General features: G+C 36.6%; 1 protein-coding gene across 3 annotated transcripts in view; it reads right to left on the bottom strand.

Moving 5' to 3' along the window:
• The window catches only part of LOC115874629 (gephyrin), a 115,193-nt gene that overhangs the window by 1,985 nt on the left and 97,253 nt on the right, over positions 1-15,955 (bottom strand). For all 3 annotated transcript variants that reach the window (XM_030889844.1, XM_030889845.1, XM_030889843.1), the window contains exon 10: positions 1,983-2,157. In XM_030889844.1, coding sequence (XP_030745704.1) covers positions 1,983-2,157 — 175 coding nt within the window. The remainder of the gene's footprint in view (positions 1-1,982; positions 2,158-15,955) is intronic.

The following is a 15,955-nucleotide window of genomic DNA, read 5'->3' as shown; positions in this document are numbered from 1 at the left end:
GTTTTCGCAGAAAATGTATTTTCTTATAATTTAGACCTCATTTATCAATATCAATGTCCCAATATACAAACCACGGAATATTGACATTATTGACATCAATCAATTGGGTACAATACTCCGTATCGATAAAATAGCATAACCCTGTATACAGAGTGTCCCAGAAATTAGTGCAAGTATTTTAACTGGTAGTATAGTAGTTCGATCCCAGAATCACGACCATGAAGTTTTTTTGCAAAAAAAAATGTTGAAAATTTTATTTTCAAAATATCAAAAAAAAAATCCGAAAAATATTGAAAAACTTTTGAGTTTCTTGAGAGAATGCAATGTTACCATCTCTTACGTTATCCACATTGTGTAAAATTTTTAAATTTCGACAAAAAAATACTTACTCATTGTAGATTACTGTTAGCTGTGCTGTTGGGTATTAGGGTTTAGAACCGGGAAATCCCGGGTTCTTTTAAAACATCAAAGAACCGGGACTCGAAATTATTAATTCTCGGTTTTTTCGGCACCCTCAGGACTCAGGAGACTAATAGCTAAAAACATTTTTTTGTTACGTGCGAAAGACTTTTAATACTTTCTAGTGGTCGAAATCAAATTCTTTTAAACAAGTAATGATGCTATCTCTTACTTTTCTTACTTCTGAAGTTATTTGGAAGTTTCTATAAAGTTTATTAGCAATTATATTATTGCTAATAGTCTACATAAGTTATTTTATTATTAAGTCTACATAAGTTATTTTATTATTTAGTATAATATTGCTGAATGTATTAGTTATATTTTTTGTGTTGTGTTTTTATAGGTATTTGCATCTTTAATTGAAAATGTTAAGTTTTTTTTTAATTTATTTAAGTTGGTTTCGAGGTTGGTTGATGCTTTTTGATGTAATTTTTAGCTCCTACGTGTTTTCTTTTTTTTTTTCGCTTGTGTTCATGTTTACTTTCTCATGACTTAATAATTTGATATTATTTTCATTTGAAACTCAAGTTTCTATCGGTTTTACTTTTGAGATCCATCCCTTGCTTGCTAATTGACGAACTCCACAATCGTTGAACGAAAATATTTTAGTACGGTTCTAGAAACTCTAATTAATACTACCAGTTAGAGTTCGATCTTTTTGGCCATCACAGAACCGGGACTCGATAACAATAATTAAAAAAATATTTTTTGTTACGTGAGAAAATCTTTTTATACTTTCTAGCGGTCGAAATCAAATTCTTCTAAATAAGTAATGATGCTATTTCTTATTGTTCTTGCTTCTTTTCTCTTTTGAAGTTCCTATAATATTTATTATGTTATGTTTTAATAGATATTTCTATTTTTAATTCAATATATTTTAGAGCGTTTGTCTCAAATTCAGTCAATGTTGGTTTATGTTGTTTGATGTGAAATTTAAGTTACCTAGGTATACTTTTTTCTATACTTGTGTTCAATAATTCATATTTTTAATGACTGATTACTTAATAATTTTAAATTATTATCATTAAAAATCTTTTTTAAATTTTTTTTTATAAATTTTACTTTGAAAACCCATCCCTTGCTTTCTGATTGATGAACTGCACCACCATTGAATACAAATTAGTCAGTACCGAAAGTACCAAAAAAAATGGGTAATCCCGGTTCCTAAGAGGCCCTGTACCGAAATCCCCGGTTCCGAAAAACAGCAAGCTCCGGTTCCGAAAACCCTATTAGGTAGGTATCGTACAAATATGAGCAAACAATTCTACATAAATACATTTAAATTTTCTTTAAACAACTTTGATCCGACGCGACGACCTAATGATATAAATATTCCGAGATCGACATTCGACATCCAACCGAGAAGAATCCAAATACATTGAATAAATCAAATATTTTTTCACTTCTTTCCGAATTCAAATCAGCTCCAAAAATAAAAAAGTTGAAAGGGCAAGCCCCTTTTGAAAAACATCCGGTAGAGCAGTTGCTTTTTTTAAATATCGACCTAAAAAGATTAGCCATACCAAAATGACAGTGATATTGGGCCACCCTTTGAATAACTTATCGCCCTCCAAGTGCTTCAGGGCGGGAATGACGAACAGCAGTGACGTCACGCAACAGGATACAGGGTTGCCGGGCAGAGCAAATACCGTCTTCCTTTTGCCTTTGTAATCCAGGGTGACAAAGACAGTCGGCTTCCTACAAATAAAAGTTCAAAGGGTAAATGAGGACTTCTGTTTGAAAAATTCGATTCTGTTTAAATATTAAACAGATATAAACAAAATTGCAGTTATATATGTCATATGTGGGCATTCTATTCGGCATTTACAATAATCGACAAATGTTTGACTGTCTTTATATTGTCGTATAAAGAGTTAAAAGACATTATTTTAAATACAGTTTGATTGTATTGAGTGTTTTCCCGTAATAACTTTGTTTTATAATCACAAGATTAAACGAACTTACCTGAAGTGAAGTTCAATCTTGATTATATGAAGGTCTCGTCGAAATAAATAAGTACAATGTAGTTCCCTTTTCTCCGTGCGGCGACCACACATTTTAAAGCCTAAACAAACAAATTTCAACATGCCCCTCGCTTCTCTGCTCCCTTACCTCATTATATGCCCTTGCATCATTTCTTATTTAGTCAATTTAAAGATACTTATTATGTTGTTGTAAATTGAGGTTGAGGGTGGGAGGGAACTTATTTATTTCGACGAGACCTTCATATAATCAAGATTGAACTTCACTTCAGGTAAGTTCGTTTAATCTTGTGATTATATAGGTCTCGTCTCCATAAATAAGTACAATGTAGATTTTTAAAGTAATAACAACAACATAATCTTTTCTCCCATTTCTATATTGAAAATATATAAAGATTAATTTCTCAGCAAAACTATTCTCATTATCCATCAAGGATCTATTGTAAACACTAGCGAACATTCTAGAATTTTTAACCAACCAGCAGCGAGTCTGATGGTATCAAAATTTAACCCTTTCCTGGCAGCTGCTGAAGTTACAGCATGCCGTGTACTATGAGCGGTAAAATGATCCGTATCAATCCTACTCTTATTTAGGACAATTTTAATCCAGCTCCCCAAGGTTTGAGTGGATGTTTTCTTATGCGGTTTCTTGATTGTTACGAAAACAGAAGTTATACTTCCTCTAATGCTCTCTGTTCGTTTTAGATACTCTACTAACGTGCTAGCTACGCATAAATTAGCGTCTTTCTTGAAATAAGGTAAGCGTAAAAAGGGTTGCGGCTTATTTCTACCGAATGTTTTTAATCTTGCGCTAATTTTTATATGTATTTCCCCTAACTTCCGAAAAATTTCCCTTATATCAATAAGCGATAGTGTTTGTAAACGTTGACCCGATGCTAAGGCCAGTAATGTCACTAATTTATGCGTAAGCCCCTCCAAGGTTAACTCATAATTATTTTTTATTTTTAAATAATTAAGTACTACGTACGTAGGATCCCAGGTATTTTCGGACTTGGGCTTATTAGGTCTCAACATATATATTCCCTTAAAAAACCTTTGCATACGAAAATCTTGTAAGAGGTCTGGGCCCGCTATCTGTGCTATGGCTGCTCTATAAGAACTTAATGAGCTAAAAGATGCGCCTTCGTTAAAGAGTTGAGTCAAAATATTAGAACGTTGGAACCCGAAACCGAGAAGGGATCTAAGTTCTTAACGCTACAAAATTCCCACCATTATTTAAGCCCTGAGTTAGACTGTTTTAAGGTGTTACTTGTTATTGAAGACATGCAAATTTCCAGCGCTTCTTCTGGAACATTCCCTAAGAGCAAGGCTTGCCTGATAGCCGGACCTCCCGTCAGAGAAAGATGTTGGCTAACGGGTGGGGAGATCCGCTAAAAGAAGTAAATATTTATTAATTTAAAAAAATAATCGGCTCATCTATTAACATCGCCCTTAAAACCGAATACCAAGGTTGCGAAACCCAGTTGGGTACAACCATTATACCTTCTGCCTGATCAGAAATAATTTTTTTTCTTTTTGCAGAGCCTTTGGGACCATTGAAAATGGAGGGAAAGCAAAAAATAAAATGTTTCCCAGTTTGTTGTAAAGGCATCAATGGCGTACATATCTGGGTCCCTGTGCCACGATATGTATTTCTTGCATTTAGCATTTATATGCGTAGCAAACAAATCTATTTCCGGTAAACCCCACTTATAGTGACCAATTTCCCAAATGCCCAGCTCGCTAAACTCCATTCTGTCTCGACCTTAAATTCCCTGGAAGCCCTGTCAGCTTCCTTATTCTCTTGAGATCTAATATAAGAGGCTACGATAAATAATCTCCTTTCCTCACACCATTGCCAAATTATTCGAGGGATATTGTTTAACTTGGAAATTGAACACATTATGTTCTATGTAATATAGGTATATGCCAGTGCAGTAACACTACTGCACTGGCATATAGGGTAGACAACACTGTCTACCTTGCACAAGCTAGAAACGTTAGATAAGTCATTAGCAAAGCCTTTCAAGCCAAAATAAACAGCTTGTAACTCCCTAAAATTTATGTGTTCTTCTCATTCGTAGGTAGGCCAGAGACCTTGAGAACTTATGTTATTGCAACAAACACCCCATCCAATATCTGATGCGTCAGAGAATATTTCCATAGAGTATTTACTATATGATAATAAGTTTTTGCTAATAGGTATGTTTCGAATCCACCAATCGGTATCAACACATAACTTCTTAGAAATTTTCATAGTTCCGTTATAATTTCCTTTATTACTCTTTAACGCTAAATTTTTTTCTCTCTCGAAACAATTTGGTATATAAATAACCGTACTTATGGCTGGACATATGGATATCAACTTCCCTGTTAGCCTTACAAACTCCCTTGTAGTGCATTTCTTCCATCTTAAAAACTTTTTTAAATGCAAAATTATTTTTGTGATTTTTTCCTCTTGAACAGAAATAGTCATATCCATAGAGTTTAATTTAAACCCCAAAAACGTCACAATTTTTTGTGGAGATAATACTCTTTTTATAGTTTACAATAAACCCCATATTCGAGTAGTCCAATTGTTTCTAATACATTTGCTAAACATGCATCATAAGAATCTCCTAGTAATTAAAAATCATCTAAATAAACAACTGAAACGTGAATATCTCTGTAATAAACTGATTTTTACATGGCTGTGCCTTAGAAATAGCCCCTATACTAAGCAATCTCCGAACGTTGCCCTCAATTGTCTTATGTTGTTGCACCGACCATTTATGTCTACCTGAGATTATGTTATGTGATGGTCTCGTCACAAACGGAATTTTAAAACCTTGCAACCATGCCATAATACATCTATTATCCCTATACATCTTCCCTGAGAACGCGACCTTACGCCGAAGTGTTGTATTCGGTTCCAGGTCCGCCTTTGACGTGGGCGGTTGTAGGAAGTTTCTCGAACATGAGTCTGTCCCGTTTCCCTCCCTGCTGATGTTGAGGCAGACTTTTGAAGTTTAAATGCGGCGTGGACCGAGATCTGGCTGCATTTGATACGATTCTTCCTGGAGTACTTCTGACAGTCTTTAACTGACTGGATGACAGTTAAAGGCGGACAACTCTTTGCCCGCCTTTAATCTTCCTTCCAAATCCTCACCAAATAACCAGGTATCCAAAGGGGATTCCGTTAGAGTGGTTTTCCAATTTTTATTTAAATCGAAAGACACTAGTTCCCTCCTCGATATTGACTTGGAATGGATAACACCAGTTATAAAACGTTCTGTGTCGTTTAGGGTCTCTATATAATGCTTTATATTCCTTTCTCCCCCCTTTCCCTTTTCCTCTAAAATTTTTGCCATTACTTGGCCTATAGCCGACAAACTGGCTGCTAATCTTGATTGAATTTTAGCCAATTTCATCTCTGCACTCCACATTATCATGTATGGCCTGTTTCCCCATTAAATTTAACTGTGGTGGTCCTAAAGAGGTGGCATTCTCTGGAGAGGGGTACTTTTCCATTAATAGGTTAAGAACGGGTTCTTCAAGGCCGGTTTTTGCGATGTGTATGTATCTTTCTGCAATTTCCGGTTCAATCGGTGGTGTCGTGGTATTTTTCCCGTCTACCTTATCTCCTAAAACCGCTAATAAACCTTCCTAGAAAGGTTTAGGTAGGCTCTTTCCAATACCTTTTTCAATAAGTGTACTAGCGCTTTCACCTATAAGAAAATATCATGATATGTAAACACATATTGGGGCTAACTCATGCTTAAGGAGTTTATAAATCTTATACAGCTAGCTTAGCAAAACGTCACTCCATAAGGACAACCACCAACGTGCCCTTATGGGACTACCAACTTTGAAAATAAAAGCAAGACAGCCATGCGATAAGTATTCACCAATAATACATATATACCAAGCTAGAGTAACCACCAACGTACTCTGCTGTATTAATGTAATAAGTGGGAAAAACTAGGTAATATAAGCATTCACTGAGGTATTCGCCAACAATACCTACACACCAAGCTAGAGTAACCACCACTGTACTCCGCTACAATTAACTTGAATAAATTTAATGTCCTATAAACCAAGCTAGAGTAACCACCAACGTACTCTGCCATATTATTGTAGTAAGACAGCCATGCGATAAATATTCACCAATAATACATATATACCAAGCTAGAGTAACCACCAACGTACTCTGCTGTATTACTGTAAAAAGTGGGAAAAACTAGATAATTTAAGCATTCACTGAGGTATTCACCAACAATACCTACCCACCAAGCTAGAGTAACCACCACTGTACTCCGCTACAATTAACGTGAATAAATTTAATGTTCTATAAACCAAGCTAGAGTAACCACCAACGTAATCTGCCATATTAGTATAATAAGACAGCCATGCGATAAGTATTCATCAATAATACATATATGTCAAGCTAGAGTAACCACCAACGTACTCTGCTGTATTAATGTAATAAGTGGGAAAAAACTAGGTAATATAAGCATTCACTGAGGTATTCACCAACAATACCTACACACCAAGCTAGAGTAACCACCACTTACTCCGCTACAATTAACGTGAATAAATTTAATGTCCTATAAACCAAGCTAGAGTAACCACCAACGTACTCTGCCATATTAGTGTAATATAAGCATAAGTGGAAAAATCTAGATAATATAAGCATTCACTAAGGTATTCACCCACAATACCTATATACCCAAGCTTAGAAGAAATTTCCCCCTACTATTCAGGTATTGTATATGTATATGTTATATGTTTATTTACCTTTATTTCTAACATCTCAAACACTGCTTCTAATCTCGTCCTCAGAATCTTGCGAATAATCACTACTATTCGCCTGCCTCTCAAAACTTGTTACACTTTCCTCTTCCAAACTTGTCACTAATCTTTTTCTTTTACGCATGTTTTTATTTTCTAATAACTTTAATCGCTTATCCATCCGTTTAAGATAATCTAAAACACTCCGCTCTACGGAGCGAGAGCCGATCGATATCTTTTACGCGACATTCGATGTGGGTCGTACCGCACACAAAAAAGACTAAATAAGAAATGATGCAAGGGCATATAATGAGGTAAGGGAGCAGGGAAGCGAGGGGCATGTTGAAATTTGTTTGTTTAGGCTTTAAAATGTGTGGTCGCCGCACGGAGAAAAGGGAACTACATTGTACTTATTTATGGAGACGAGACCTATATAATAAAAATTATTCTACTAAGTGAAGTTCCAAAGTCGTTTTTCCAAATAACTGTCTTAAACACTATTTCATTGTAGAATGAAACGGTTATAAGAAAAAAATGTACTGGACAGAAATACTAATTAAATTTATACAATTTTATTCTTTTTAACCAAGAAATCTTGACAAGTATTTATTATACAACATTAAACAGTTCTTTTAATAAAAGTGTGAAAGTCATTATTTTATAACGTTACAACCCAAAAAAAATCTTCTAAAGAATTCGTACAATATACAGGGTGTTTCAAAAAACATGTGCCATCTCTCGTGGGGAGATTCCTCACTTAAAAATAAGATTTATTTTTCATATCAACATAGGTCCGATTCTGCTTTCTTTCGTAGCTACGGGGTGTTAAAGTCTTAATAATCTTTCGATTGATTATAATTTTCTTCCAAGTACTTTCAGTGATTCGAATGAAATTTTGAGAGTAAAAGTTACTATTAGTGCTACATATTTGAATGTTAAAAAAGTGTCGATAAATTCATCAGGGACGTGCATATGGGTTATCACTGGAATATTTTTCAAAAAAAAAAAAACGTGCGCCACTGATCTTTTTCTTTTGATATCAAAATTGTGTAGGCCGTTTAATGTCAATTAAAAGGTATCTCTTGATATTTTGTCGAATTCGGCTTCCTTGATGAGATAAACTCAATTTTATTCACAATTAATAAAATTATAATGAAAATAAAATTAATAAACTATATATTTCACCTAATTTATTATTAAATAGTATTACTATGAGTTATTAATATTATTAGTCCAACCTACATCAATTTCAAATAAAAAAATAATGGTACTTATTTAAGATAATTACAAAAAAACTAATTTTAAAATGTTTTAACATCCTGTAACTCTAAAACTATGCATTTCCATATCCATTTTATAGGAACTTATTTTCATATTTTTTTATTTATTTTTTGACTATAAGACTTTAACACCCTGTAGCCACGAAAGAAAGTAGAATCGGACCTATGTTGATAAGAAAATTAAATCTTATTTTACGTGATTAATCTCCCCACGAGAGATGGCACATGTTTTTTGAAACACCCTCTATAATATGACCTTATTACTATTTAAAAGAATATTATTAAGAATTAATTGTAGAAATACAGTAATAACCTTGTAGTATGAAACTTCTAAGAGTTCTATACACTTTTTATAGAACTGTTATGCTACCAAACTGTTTTATAAAGAGGTCCTTTTCGGTTATAAATGTTCGTTTATTTTTTTCTAGCGCGTTATAAGAATTTCAATATATCCTATTAAATATATCTCATAGTTGCTTATAATTATTAAATTTATTTTGCTACTAAATCAAGAGGACGTGTACACCATACTTATTACCGCTTTAAGTTTTTTTTACCAGTAGACATCGTGCACTATGAAACACCATCATCAATGAATCAAATAAAAAAAACGTCCGATTTAAATGAAATTTGGTATGTCGATAGATTGGACCCCGACTAACTTGACTGTGTATGACAGGTGTCACCGTGACAGTTAGTTTTGACGTAAGAAACGTCAAAAGTTGATGTCGTCCATACGCGACCAAATTTGGTGGATAGGCTATGTTTACGACGGTGCACACAGTCCCACCCTGCAAAATTGGATACGACATTTCGTTTCCATCTTCATCACGGTGAGACTAAGGATTTGATATTGAAGAAAAATGAGGGTCGATTTCGGCATAATTGAGGACGGGCTACAGGATGACGCCCTCGAAGTTTCGAACCCATACCTCTCAATGGAGGAAATCATCAGGATTTTTCTTAATTATGGGTGGATTGGAACCAAACTCGGCACGTGGATAGGGGTACCCGACTGGAGTCCTCAGACGGACAGACGGACATTTTAATACAAATTTTGTAAAAGTGAATCAAATTATTTAGTAATGAAATCTTAATAAGACCTAATAGTCTAAGAGTTAGCTACTAATAATCTTTTACTATGCTCTCTGGAACAGCATGCGGCCCGTCTCGCTGCCGATACCCGTTGCATTTACCACTGCGCATCGGAAGAAGATCCTATATTTTTTATTAATTTAGTCCTATAAATTCTAGTATTGAATATAAATCGAACATGTCTCCATAGCGCAGTGCGTAGACTTTCCGACCACGAACCGATGATTCAGAGTTCGAATCCGGATCAGGTCAAAGACATTTTTATTTTATTTTCGTTTATATTCTCATAGTAAAGTATTAAATAATTCTGGTAATTAAAAAAAACAAATATTTAATACTTTACTATCAGAATATAAATGAAAAAGTCTTTGCCCTGACCCAGATTCGAACTCTGAATCATCGGTTTGTGATCGGAAACTCTACGCACTGCGCAATAGAGACATATTCGATTTATATTCAATACTAGAATTTAAAGGACTAGTAAAAATATAGGATCTTCTTTCAATACGCAGTAGGGAACGCAACGTTTACCGGCAGCCAGACGGGCCGCGATTTGTTCTAGAGAACATAGTAAAAGATATATCAAAGAACCAGACGTCTTAAAATACTTATTTTCCAACGTTGCTAGCTCTCGTACTATAATAAAAAATTGATAAACAAGAAAATATCCAGGTTATTTAATTAGCACAAAACGGATTGTTTTAAATCAGATTTGCATTTTTAATTATCACTGAAAACTTCCTTCTTTAAGTTATTTACGACGACTCTAAATTTATGCATTTATACCAACATTTTTAATTAAAAATCGTAAATGTGTCCGTTAAATTACCAAAAGAGGAAACTTATGTTAATTAAAACTTTAACTGCCATCTCATAATAAGTTCAACTTTATTATAAACCATTGTACTCTTATTCATCAGGAATTCAGAATAAGCCATATAAATGAATAGAATTTCGGCTGAACATAGAACGAATGAATAGAAAGCTGAATAGAATGATGGAATTTAGGAGTTAGTATAAAAGGGCAGTGTGATTGTTGTGTGCTTTGCATAATATATCATCATGTATAATCATCTAGCTTTATTCCATTGTTAATTGCAGTGAGGCCGGCCATTCTTGCACATTCTTTAAAATCTGATGTATATCATTAAAAATAAACATTTTAAAATATGCTATAATATATAAATATTACACAGTTCTACAATTTTTTTTGGTGCTGCTAATTCCATGTTATAATTTGGTTAACTGATCCCCAAGAAGTCATGTAGAGGAGTGAAAACACTGAAACTACGTGCAGGTTCATAACTATAGGTATTGTTACGTTTTTCGTCGGTTCCGTGTGGATAGAAAGTCACAATTTATTTAAACACTATTTATTTAACACTAATTAACAAAAATAATAACGATAAAAGACTTATAGAACTATTTACAAACGATTTATAACTAAGAATTTATTTTGAATTTTAGCGCGTCAACTGTATATTTATAACTGCCCTCTCTAGGCCACTGCCGCCGGCTTTTATACCGACAGGTAAAAGAAATCTAGAATAGTCCAAAGATCGTTAGGCGCATAGAGAAGGTTTTCGAATGTTCTCGTATGTACGCGTCCATTCTAGTGGGTCTCGATTCTTCTCGAACGAATGAATCATTGCGGTGTCTATGCGATGTTAAGGTCATCCGAGGGCGGCCATATTGTGAGGTTAGGTCGAGTCCACACCGGCTCGCAACACTGCCCCCTTCTTAGGCACATGCTCGTCCCGAGATTATACGGTGAATGAAGGTATTTGCAAAGCTGGCCCCTGGTACATTGCGAAGTCTGGTAGAAATAGCAGTCTACAGTTTTCTCTCCCGATCTCAGCTTTGGGTTGTAGCAGCAAACGAGGATCTCGATTCCCGTAAATCTGAACAAGACTTCAATCATGTTCCGGATTGTACGCCAACTCAAACCATCGAGTCCACACGCCAGCTTCGGAATGGCTAATCGTGCAATGTTGTTGTTTAGCAGGGCTTCTCTCAGTTCAATCAGGGTCTTCCATAGATTGAGATAAGTCGGCTTACTCGGGGACCATTCCTTGGTGACCAGGTAGAAGATGTGCCTTGCTTGACCATGTGCATTGTCGGTTAGCCTCAAGACGCTTCCAACCTCTGGATCCTGTCGGCGTAGTTCTCCGACACGCCCAAACTTCTCATTGAACGTCGCAGCGATTCCTCTGGACATCCGCAAATCTCGAGCCACACAATGAGCGAGCGAATAATCAGGAGGCACGGAAAAGAGGTCTCGTTGATCTTCTTTGGTTACACCATAGCGAGCCTTCTCACTGCTGTTGTATCGGGCCATGAAATCGTCAAAGGACATCTCCGAATCAGGGGGATCAAAGCTGCAGGTTCTCACGGTCCCAGCACGATCTTCTATTTCGCCTTGGTAGGGGCTCAAACGGTTGAAATGGACTACCCTCGGTTTTCCTTTTGGCAATTTTCTGATACGGTATACGACGTCATTAATTCTATCCATGACTTCGTATGGCCCTTCCCACGAGGATTGTAGCTTCGGAGATAACCCACGACGTCTCTGCGGGTTATATAGCCACACCAACTTCCCTGGTTGGTATCCTCCATGCTCAGCTTGAATGTCGTAGTGTTCCTTCATTCGGTCACTAGCACTTTGAATATTTAGGCGGACTCTCTGATGAATGTCGTCCATCCTTTGACGTAGTGTGTGGACATAATCTTCTCCGGCGACTTCTTCTCCCGGTCGGCAACCAAATTTCAGATCACAGGGTAGGCGCACTTCCCGTCCCATAACGATGCTGGCTGGAGTTTGCCCTGTAGATTCTTGGACGGATGAACGGTAGGCCAACAGGAACAGGTGAAGAAATTTGTCCCAGTCTCTTTGGTGGTCAGAGACTACTTTGGCCAGATAACGGTTGATAGTTCTGTTCATGCGTTCAACCATCCCATCGGATTGTGGATGTAGAGCAGTCGTCCTGGTCTTGCGGATGTTCAGGACTTCACAGACGCCTTGGAACAGATTGGACTCAAAGTTTCTTCCCTGATCTGAATGAAGCTCCATGGGAACACCAAACCTGCAGATCCATTCTTTAACAAGGGCATCAGCAATCGTGGACGCTTCTTGATTTGGCAACGCGTAGGCCTCGACCCATTTGCTGAAGTAATCCATTACTACCACAATGTATTTGTTGCCATCGTTCGTCTCCGGGAAAGGACCAGCCACGTCGATCGCTATTCGTTCGAAGGGACTACCAACATTGTACTGGCGCATAGGGGCTTTACCACGCTTTTGTGGCCCATTAATGGCTGCGCAAATGTCACATTTCTTACACCAGGCCCTCACATCTTCTTTGCAGTTCACCCAGTAGAACCGTTCACGCAGCTTGCCAAGTGTCTTGGTAACACCAAGATGTCCACCGCTGGTTCCATTGTGAACTTCCGCCAAGACTTCCGGGACCCTCTTCTTTGGAATGACGATCTGCCTTCTCTTCTTGTCCCTCTGGTCTCACAATCACACGGCGAAGTAATCCGTTATCTATTACCAATGAATTCCACTGGACCAGTACGACTTCACGTTCGGCGAATATCTGCAAACTTCCTCCCACGTTGGTCTCTGGTCCGCGTTTTTCCAGTTAATCACCAAGCCCAACTCTGGATCACTGATTTGGTCATTTGCAAGATCTTCGGTTTGCCAACTATCACCAACCACAGTCGTCCTTAAGACTTTCACTTCTTTCTCTTCTTTGCAACGATTTCCCATCTGTCCGCAATTCCAACAGCGAATCGGTCCCCCCTTCTTACTCATATACTGATCCAGTACTTTCCGCACAATCCTTTCCACTTTGGAATCGTCGGAACTCTCCTCAACAGCCCGTACAAATCCTAGAGACCTAGAGCATTCTTTCGCGGCCTCAAATTCCAGGGCACGTGCTAGGGCATCTCCCAAATGCGTTGGATGAGCTAAAAGAAGTGTTTGCCTTGTCTCGTTGTCACATAAACCATCAATAAAAGCCTGTACTTTTAAGCGCTCCATAACATTTTCGGGCATAGCAGGGTACGCAAGGCGAACGAGGCGGGCTACGTCGGCTTCAAACTCCTGCAGAGACTCATTTGACTTTTGAATGCGATTTTTTAGCTGGGAATGATAGACATGTTCCAAATGAGCTTGGCCGTACCTCATTTCTAAATGTCGTACCAATTGCTGATAATCTCCCTGTTCCGATGGTGACAATGTCTGCAGGATATCAGTCGCATCTCCTCGCAGTGCGACAGTCAAAGCGGTAGCCTTTTCAGCGATTGTCCATCCGTTCGCTCTCGCAGCGGCCTCAAACTGGCAAAAATAATTGGCCCAAGCGGTTTTTCCGTCAAACTGTGGAGGCTTAATAACTGACTTTGAGATATACTTATTTTCGACTAGTTTCGGTGCCTCCGATGTTTCTTGACATTTTGGTGAATTGGCCTTTTCTATTTCTTGTTTTAAAATTTCGATTTTTCTATTTACATCGTCCTCAATTTGTGTTATTTTTGTCTTGTAGCTCCGTAGAATTCTCTATAATCTTTTCTTCTAATTCCTGGAATTTTCTGTTATCTTTTCTTCTAAATTAAGTATTTTATTATTAAAGCTGGCCTGTATGTCTTTAGAATTTTCTGCGATCTTATCTTCCAAAATATTAATTTTATCACTGATTTTCTCTTCTAAATTAACTTCCAAGTCAATTATTTTACTATTCAAATTGTTCAAGTTGTCGTCTAATTTTTGAGAATTCTCTGTCATTTTATCATTCAAACTGTCTTCTAATTTTTGAGAGTTTTCCGTCATTTTAGCTTCTAATTTTTGTAGGCACGAATCAAGGTCACCTTCGAACTCAAAGCAAAATGTGTCCGGATCCTCGCCTTCCTCCCTCAAAACGTCTCTCAGTCTAGTTTGCAAAATGCTTTTCTTTCCATCTGTCTCGCACTCTCTCTCTTCCAATATGGATTTCAGTTCGGACACTTTCAAGTCTTTCAACAATTTCTTCGGAGCCATGGTCAGTCTTTTTATTCTTCTAGTCTATCACACACCCCACACCTGACACCAATTGTTACGTTTTTCGTCGGTTCCGTGTGGATAGAAAGTCACAATTTATTTAAACACTATTTATTTAACACTAATTAACAAAAATAATAACGATAAAAGACTTATAGAACTATTTACAAACGATTTATAACTAAGAATTTATTTTGAATTTTAGCGCGTCAACTGTATATTTATAACTGCCCTCTCTAGGCCACTGCCGCCGGCTTTTATACCGACAGGTAAAAGAAATCTAGAATAGTCCAAAGATCGTTAGGCGCATAGAGAAGGTTTTCGAATGTTCTCGTATGTACGCGTCCATTCTAGTGGGTCTCGATTCTTCTCGAACGAATGAATCATTGCGGTGTCTATGCGATGTTAAGGTCATCCGAGGGCGGCCATATTGTGAGGTTAGGTCGAGTCCACACCGGCTCGCAACAGTATTTACCAAAAATAGTTATATTATATCGATATATTTAATAGTAACTGTGTAGTAAACTTTTATTTCGTGAAGCTATGCCTTATATAAAGAGATATTAACTTCTGAATTATTTCAATTGTGTACCTATGTTGTAAAATATTACCTACAAATTGCTTCTTTTTTGTTTTTATGCGACAAAGTCACGAATCATTTATTTAATTAATATTTGTGAAAATAAAGTTATTTCGTAACTATACGAAGCGGAACATATTTCAATACGTCAAAGGAGTATGAAAAATGTCACTTTTGATTGTCAAAATTACAAAAAAAAATCATTATTCTATTTTTTTTGTCATAGTGGAACATTTAAGGAGATAAAAAAGCTGAAACTTACGAGGAATTAGTTCTAGACCTGTTAATGAGTTTTAAAAATCTTTGATGTAATATGAATATCAAGGTATATTATCTACACAGCTACTTAGATACGGGAATGGGTCCTAAAGCCTTGGATCAAGTCAACCAGATGCTGTCATATCTCTATATACGCATCTATACCTATATAGATGCGTTCACTTCTACGCTGTTTAGATGGTATCAAATGTTTTATCAAAGTTGACTTGGACGGCTTCGTAGGATCTGAGTAAGTTGGAAGCCAGCCTACTTACTTTGATGTTAAAACACCTTACAACTCGGCTTTGATCAAAAAGTCAATACTATACAGGGTGGCGCACCTCATTCGCCTCGGTTGATTATACGAAAACGGAAAGATGTAAAAGCAAAATATTTTATTGGTATATGTGGGGAGGTAATGTGCACAATTTAAAATTATTTTGAAAAGTACAGGGTGTTTCAGAACTAAGATCCATACCAAAGTTATATTTTTTCT

This window comes from Sitophilus oryzae, unplaced genomic scaffold, assembly GCF_002938485.1.
Source record: "Sitophilus oryzae breed Bouriz unplaced genomic scaffold, Soryzae_2.0 scaffold_1297_pilon_pilon, whole genome shotgun sequence".
NCBI lineage: Eukaryota > Metazoa > Arthropoda > Insecta > Coleoptera > Curculionidae > Sitophilus > Sitophilus oryzae.
The sequence above is the reverse complement of the archived record's forward strand: the minus strand, read 5'-3'. Positions and strand labels throughout refer to the sequence as shown.